General features: G+C 45.7%; 1 protein-coding gene across 1 annotated transcript in view; it reads left to right on the plus strand.

The window, feature by feature from the left end:
* LOC126249311 (aquaporin AQPAe.a-like) overlaps positions 1-8,242 on the plus strand; it is a 52,556-nt gene extending 44,314 nt beyond the window's left edge. The window contains exons 5-6 of the mRNA XM_049950965.1: positions 6,349-6,429; positions 8,108-8,242. Of these exons, the coding sequence (XP_049806922.1) occupies positions 6,349-6,429; positions 8,108-8,242 (216 nt within the window). The remainder of the gene's footprint in view (positions 1-6,348; positions 6,430-8,107) is intronic.
* The last annotated feature ends 404 nt before the right edge of the window (positions 8,243-8,646 follow it).

Raw genomic sequence — 8,646 nt, forward strand, 5'->3', positions numbered from 1 at the left:
AGTTGGTACTGCTTTTAGTTCTCCACGGACCCAGGAGACGGGCATCCAACAGGGTTCTGTCTTGAGTGTCCTTTTCCTCGTTGCTGTCGATGGACTTATGGCCTCTGTCGGTCCCTTGGTCGCCTCTGCCCTGTATGTGGATGATTTCTGAATTTTGGGTTAGTTCCTCCTCGATGGCATCTGCAGAACGGCAGCTCCAGGTAGCTATACGGCGTGCTTCTGCATGGACCCTCTCACACGGGTTTCAATTCTCTCCTTTAAAATCGCGGGTGGTCCACTTCTGTTGCCGTACTACGGTCCACCCTGATCCAGAGCTCTATCTCGCTGCACAACGATTGCCTATGGTTCCACAGTGTCGTTTCCTGGGTCTTCTTTTCGACAACAAGCTCACTTGGCTGCCCCATATCAGACTCATGAAGGTAGGATGTTCCCGTAAACTCCATCTCCTTCGCTTCCTTGCCCACTCTTCTTGGGGTGCGGACCGTTCCCTCCTTCTGTCTTTATCGTGCTCTAGTTCTGTCTCGCTTGGGCTATGGTTGTCAAGTTCATGGTTCAGCTGCTCCTTCCACACTGCACGTGCTGGATCCAGTCCTCCATCGTGGTATCCGTTTGGCCACCGGTGCCTTCCCTACTAGCCCTGTTGATTGTCTCCTGGTTGAAGCTGGGATCCCCCTCTTCCTGTTCGGCGGTCCGAGCTTCTGGTGTCTTATGCCCTCACTATCCGTTCCTCTCCCACTCATCCTTCCTATTCTATCCTGTTCCCAGACCATGGACGTCGCCCACCCGACTCCCGCCCTCGGCCGGGTTTACCGGTTGGGCTCTGCCTTGTGAGTCTTCGCCGTGATTTTCAGCTTCCTTCTTTGTCCTGTCTTCCTCGCTCCCTCCCCTCCGCCCCTCCTTGGTTAGTTCCTCGGCCTTGAATTCGGATGGATCTCCGCCGATGTCCGAAAGATTCCATCCCCCCGGTAGTGTTCCGTTACTTTTTCAGTCAAATTTTATGGGAGTTTCGGGATGCTGTTATTTTTTTACACTGGCTCTAAATCTGCTGACTGTGTGGGATTTGCCTTCACGTCCTCTGTTGGAGCGGAAAATCAACTGCTGCCACCTACATGTGGGGTGTTTACTGCGGAATTGGTGGCAATTTCCCAGGCCCTTACCTTTATTAAATAGTCCCACCACAACTGCGTTTCGTTATGTACGGACTCGATGAGTGGCCTTCTTGCTATTGACAGGTGTTTTTCGCGCCATCCCTTGGTCTCTACCATCCATGACCATCTCGCTGATGTTCACTGTGCTGCTTGTTCCATTGACTTCCTTTGGGTCCCTGGCCATGTAGGTATCCTGTGTAATGAACTCGCTGATCGTTTGGCTGGGGGAGCAGTCACTTACCCCCATTTTCTGTAACCCCTCCTGCAGCGGTTTTACGGCTTCTCATCAAATCCCACTTCGCACAGTCATGGGCCAATTCTTGGGAGGCTACTCCCATGTCTAATAAACTTCGAGCGATTAAGGTGACACCAGGCCTGTGGAGTTATTCCTTTCCCCTCTCCCGAAACGACTCTACCACACTGTGTCGTCTCCACATTGGCCATACCAGGCTGACCCATGGTTTTCTTTTGCGTGATGAGCCACCCCCACTTTGTGGTTGTGGAGCCTTCCAGTCAGTAGCCCTTATTTTGGTTGAATGCCCCGTTTGTTTGGCTCTACGTGCTAAGTACAGACTCCTCCACACTTCACCTTTGATGTTGGCTGACGATTCCCGGATGGTCTCTCTGGTTCTTGGTTTCCTCCGGGAAAGTGGTTTTTATTCTCAGTTTTAAGGTTTATAATCTCTCTCTGGTGTTGGGGCAGGGCGGTGAGTGTTTGGGTGTCTCCCACTGTAAGCCGTGTTGTGAGATTCCCGATTCACCTCCCTGACCGAGATCCTCTTTTCTTCCCCTTTTACTCTGTTTTCCCCCCTTTTTTTTAAGGACCTGTTAGTTTCCTTTTCCCATACGTATTTCTACATTCTAGCGGTTGCACCTTTTAAGTCACAGGTGGTCTTGCCTATGCTGCTTCATCATAGCGTTGGGTTCGTTCTCAGATATCCCATTAGCGGAATGGAGCATATTTGAAACAAGGGACTGATGACCTTGCTGTTTGGTCCCTTAAACCTCAAACAACCAAACCCCCCCCCCTCCCCCCCCCCCCCCCCCCCCAGTGTTCTGAGATAGCTACGTGGCTATCCAGCTGGTTCCCTGTACTGCTTTAAACTTTGTTCTGCCTGTTTCTTCATCCTTCATGGCGTTTAGGTCCCCACTTGAGGTTTGACCTCCACTTCAAATTTTTTTTTTTTTTTTTTAGTGTGAGCCATTTGGGGAAGAACTCCCTCCCTAGGGTCTACTGCATGGATTTATCTCCCATTTCCTTCCTCACGATAGCCCTTCTTTGACCCTGATAGTCAACTGCACATACAGCCAGTACGTGTGGTGGGGCAGTTACTTACCCATCTGGCTGAATCCCCTGGCAGCAATCGCACTTCAATGTCTGAGCTCTTCCGTCCCCATGTACGCCAGGTAGTGGTTACTTATCATTTTGTTGCATTGGAACTCTGGTGATGGCTGCTGTGCCGGGCCTAACTGTGGCTGGATGTTGCCCATTGGAGAAACCCTGATCAGAGTGGGTGTTATCAGAGCGGATACTAGGCATTTGGAGCGTATCAAACTGCAAAAATCTGGCTGTCCTCAAACAGCCATATCTTCCAATAGTGAAGGATGATTCCTTTCTTTTATCTTGCAACCTTCCCTTCCCTTGGCTACACCATAGGTGAGCAAGACTCCCTGTCTTCAGGTGAAACACTTTCCCCACTACCTCGTCTGTACTTAGACGGATGGGAACATATTCACCGCCACAGAGCCATTGGTTCCTGTGGAGAATAGAGGACCAATTTAGTGGTATCGCTCAATAAGATGCAGTCGGGCTCCTTGTTAATCAAAGCTTCTACCGTCCAATCTGCAACTTAAACGGGTAGAGATCCTCTAATTGACTTACTTGCTCCAGACTTGGGAGGGAAATCTAACTCGTGGCGCCCCTGTCCATTTCAGTGCTGCTCATAGTACCTTCCTGGTACATCTCACGATCTCCTCCCTTGCTCTCATGGCTTCCCTACATTGGTCATCCCATGATCTCGGTGAGAGTGACAACTTTATGGTAATACGGTAGTTCCTCTGCTGCCGCTAGGCAGACAGGCCCCCACGTTGAGCATTCTGTAGAGCCAGTTGTTACTTACAAATATCCTGTGCACTTGCTCCTCTCCCGAACTGCGTTGATGCGGTCGTGCAAAGAGTCTCTGCCACTATTCATGTTGCAGACACAACTGTTGCCATGTCCATATGTCCCCCCTCGTCGTTGACCGGTACCGTTATGGACCAATAATGTAGCAATGGCTGTCCAGGACAGCCGACGAGTGCTGCAACGATTAAACGTTACCCTTCACATACCAACCTCCTTCCTTTTAAGCATCTCCATGCTATGCTAAAGCTAATAATTACCTTATGCAGAGCAGAACGGAAGGCTGGGAACACTGTTTCCTCTGAGGACCTATGCTTATTCATAGCAGATTTCGTCCAACCACCATAGCCTTCTGAACAGCGAACTTAGGCTGTTAAGTCTTAATCTCAAAGGTCCTCCCAGAAAATCAAGACATAATTTGCGATAGCATCGGCGTCCTCTTCCTATACCATAACTTCTCGTGCAGAAACGCAGAGTTGCACAGACCTCCTCTTTCAATCGGCACCATACTGAATGGGATTGCAGGCTCTTTCTCTTCATGAGAAGGCTGCAGGCACAGGTTCTACACACATCCAGAGGAAACACTTAGATGTTACTCAGAGGCAACATCTCCTCAGGGTCTTTAACTGCATTTGGCTCACAGGTGTTTCCCTTTCACAGGGGTGAGACAGTAGTCATCCCTATCCTTAATCTCAGGAAGTACCGAATATCTTTAAACAGCTACCGCCCGATTAGCCTGAAGACTCTAATCTTTAAACGAGTATAGGATGGTTGGTTTCAGATCATGTTGGGTACTTGAATCTTTGGGCCTTTTGTCCTATCACGTTGCCTTCCAGGAAGGACGATCTCCAACTGACCATTTTCTCAGCTTGTAAATGGCAATCAGACAGGCGTACACTAACTGCTGGCACCTTGTTGCGGTCTTTACCTACGTAAGGCATACGACATGGCTTCACGCTGTAACATTTGAGTTACCCTCCATGAGTGGGGCTTCCGAAAAGTTTTATCCCACTGGCTCTTCAAGGTTAGTTTACACTTTACTTAGTACCCCTCAGATTCAAAACAGTATCCCCAGGGTTGTTAGTTGTCACTCCTCCTCACAGCCATCAACGGGCTTGTAACCTCTGTTAGGCCTGTGGTTACACCAGCATTGTACACAGATCATTGTTGCATATGGTGCAGCTTCCACTTCGTAGCATCTGCTGAGTGCTGGCTCAAGGCGCCGTCCAGCAGGCCTCTGGGCCGTCTCCCGTAGCTTAATTTTCTCCCTCCAAAATGTTCGTTACGCATTTTTGTTTTCTACCTAAAGTACTCCATGATCTAAAACTTTTTAGGTGACCACCTCCTCGATGTTGTAGCAGTCCCATTTCTTGGACCTTACTTTTGAGAGCTGGCGAGTCCGCCCCATATTCGCCACCTGAAGACCACAAGCATGCAGGAGCTTTTAATGCTCTCTGCCTCCTGGACCACACATCTTCGGTGCAGACTGTCACTCTTCTCCATCTTTACCGTGCTATGGTCTTGCCTAGACTAGATTGTGGTAGTCAGGATTGCAGCTGAGGTGTTCCTTCCACTCCGCAAATACTAGACTCCTGTACACCATTGTGGGGTGCATCTGGCTACTGGTGCCTTTCGCACTACTCCCATTGTCTCCTTCAATAAGTCGGGATTCCCCCTCTACAAACATGGAGCCAACTCCTTGTTTCTTAAGCAATCGCCATTAGACGATTCCCTGACCATCCAATGCACCATGCCCTTGCAAACATTGAACGTCTCCCACCTGATAATTATTTGCCCATGGATGGGATTGTTAGTTGGAGGTCCCGAAAGGGAAGTGAGACGTATTAAATTTCCACTCAATGGAATGTGCCTTGCGCATTTCGCGTCTTCCACTTACTTAGAACACAATTTTTTGCCGGATCATTTCGTGTGTTCACAGAACTAGATCCATTCAGAGCCCTCCACTATTGTGTGTCCATGACTTTCTTTATAGATACCTGTACTACATGTTCAGTTGTCTCAGTCCCAAGTCTGGTGGGTATCCCATAGAATGAACTGGCTGACAGTTTGGCTAGAAAAATACCTAAACATCACTCCATGTCATGATTCCAGCTGCGAATATGCGGGTCTGCTTCAAATCTTTGCCCAAAAGTGGAATGACATCTGGTACACTACTGCTCACAGTAATGATCTCGGCACAATTAAGGAGTCTATTGCAATTTGGCGCTCCTCCTTACGCTCCTTTCGGATGGAGTCCAGTCTTGAGCCGTCCATCGAGATTTTGCTTTGCTTCTGGAGTAGGGGCAGGGTGGTTCTGGTTGGGGCTCTCAATGTTAGCTTGGTCTGGGACCACCACCACTCCCCCTGGCAAAGACAGCTCTTTCACCTCTGTTTTTAGATTTGCGCTATCCTTTCATACCTTCCGTGTTTAAACTTTCTGGTTTTATGGTGTCACTTGTCTTCTAGTAGAACCTCCCTTCAATTTATAACATTTGAATCCAGGGCCTGATGACTTCACCGTGTACTCCTTCCCCCCCCCCCCCCCAAAAAAAAAAATCTATCAAAATCTGACAAAGAACCGGTGTAATCGAGGCATACAGAAATATTAAAAAATCTGCTAAACTTAAATGAGAAAGTTTGCGTTTCAACAAACGCGATGCATGGATCAATTTCTCGAAATAACTCTAAAATTGACATGCAGTCAGTCTTATTTTCAAGAATCTGAAAGTTGTTCTTTAGCTTAAAATTTGCTTTCCTTCCATATATAGGTTTCGATATGTCCAGCGAAATGAAACTCCATCGGACATCAAATGCATGCGTTTTAGGTGTTAACGCAGTCGAAATGTTTCCTGGAGACACAAATTCAGACTGCTTTTTAGCAGCACTTCTCCTTCATACTAGAAAATAAAAAGTTGTCATTGTCACTTTATCTGGCTGTACCTAAGCTCCTACTGTTGTAACTGCAGCACCAGGAACGAACCTTGTAGTTATATAAACTTAACAAACTTAACAAATGTATTACGCAGTCAAGTATTGAGATGCTAACAATACATTTTAGTAAACGGACACTGTTCACAGATGCAATACACTGGCGCAGGCATGAACCCGGCGCGTTCTCTTGGGCCTGCTATGCTGAAGTGGCAGTGGGACAATCACTGGGTACGTACTCACTCTTACCACTTTACCACTTTACCACTTGCAAATAAGAATTATTAGTAGTGACTAAAACATTGACCAGACAGTGCGAATAGTGCTAAAACCACATCATAAACAATGCTTTATTTTGCTATGTGAAGTTTCATTAAGGGTTGTATGCTGCTGACCGTACCTAGTGCAGTATTGGTTTTATAATTAGTGAAACTTTAACTTGTTTCAACCTTGGAGTTACCAAGCTGGAAATACAGATAACTTTAGCCTACTGTGATGTGAGTGAAAACAAGGATTTTGATCACCGTAACCTTACATCTATCAAAACAGATACCTTGTTAAACATCCCATTTGTTCCGCGAATGTAATACACTCGAGGTACCTAGTCAAATACACCGCCATGAATGAAATACATAACATTCTAAACATGCCTTCTGCGCAGACAGCAGCACTGAAGTCATAGAGCCGTGGTCATCAGGCAGCAATAAAGCCAGTAAGGAACTGAAGTTAACGTAGTTTAACTTTTCAGAGATGCCACTCCCAGTTAATACATGATGACTGCCAGATAAAAGGCGCTTTAACACTTTACACGTCAACTTATACGAACTTCGTCTTGGGAATCCATTGATTAAATTTCACTCTCTTAAAGTGACATCATTAACTGCAAACTACACAAACGCGCACACGCGCAACCGAACGAAATGTCTCTTTCCCCCCCCCCCCCCCCCCTCTCCTGTGAGCCACTTCAGATCGGATTAGGAGCCTAGGCGGAGCTCCTGCTTCTGCTTTTAGTTAAGAATGTGATTCAGACCTCCGAAACAAGTAGGTAATAGCTTGCTGTTTGGAGGTTCTTCCAAAATTTTAAGTTACATAAGCGCAGTCTCCGAACGTGTCATCCAGTGACACTGATAGAGTAAAATTCTGTCCTCGCTGCTAGAAAAGCACCATTTGCTACTGGTTAATTAAGATTTATTGTATCATATGATCAACGCTGAAGTCTCCACTGCTTTCAGAAAAAGCTTGTAGCTAGGCGTGGTTACTAAACCCAGAAACACACAAAGTAGCTTAAGAGCGACACCATAGCATTTTTTTCACTCTCAAATGTTTGCCATACATTAGTGAAAAGTGTTTGCTTCCTAGGGTAGAATGACAACTGAACTTCGGATAAATATCAGCTTATTTCGAATAAATACGTACCAAACGCTACAGTGAGTCATCAATTTCAAATACAGCGTCATCTAAAATGCCTAATAGAGATGTTAACAGCTGAAGTTCGCTAGACAGAAACAAGAAATATCTTGGGAGAAACAGAACTTATTCCCATAAGGAATGTATCATCGTTAAATCAGTATTATGCAATAAGTCACCTGCCGTGGTCTCCCAAACATTTCTCTACGTTCGAAAAGTGAAAGAAGCACAGCATTTAAACCACAAACGTGGCACTGAGAGGACTCGGTGCGCCTAACGGAGGACTGACTTCCAGCTGTGAATTTGCTGTCCATTTAGTTTGTCCGTTCTGTGTAAAAGAAAAATGCTGTTGTACATGAATTAGCACAAAAGTAGCATATTCTAAAAATTTCAATTTTATTCGTAATAACTAAGCATTAGTGTCTGACAAAATGTAAACATCTAAACAAAAGTTTCCACATGAGTCTCGTTAAAATATTGCTGCAGATTTTTACTTTTCTAGATCTACTGGGTGGGACCACTTGTCGGAGGCATTGCAGCTGGCGTCATGTCCAGGTGCTTGTTCACAAAGACCACCACAGAAGCAGCACCTGCTGAGACCACAGCTAACACTGAACGTGAACCGTTATTACCATAGACACCTGTAAATACTGGTACTGAAATAAGACTGTCTACGGACAGGGAGAGTAATCTTCTCAAATTGCTGCAAATTACAACTTACATATTCTGTAAAATGTATTGTAAAATAATCAGAGCCTATGCTGCTCTGTGTACCTATTTCAAAAATCTTACAATAAAAGATTAAACGTGAATTTTAATCAGAAGCACCCGCATAACACAAATAGCTTAAGTTTAACTGAGGAATTGAAGGTAAATAATCAAAGTGGTTTTAATGGATTAGTCCCTATAAACTTCACAATCCTCAAGTTCCTTTATTCTTATCATTAAAATTAGTTCATGTTAACAATACATGATACTTAAGCTTTGGTCCCGTTTTCAACAGTTTAAGATTGATCTTCTTACAGGACATCACTGCAAGAT

The sequence above is a fragment of the Schistocerca nitens genome, chromosome 3 (assembly GCF_023898315.1).
Source record: "Schistocerca nitens isolate TAMUIC-IGC-003100 chromosome 3, iqSchNite1.1, whole genome shotgun sequence".
Taxonomy (NCBI): domain Eukaryota; kingdom Metazoa; phylum Arthropoda; class Insecta; order Orthoptera; family Acrididae; genus Schistocerca; species Schistocerca nitens.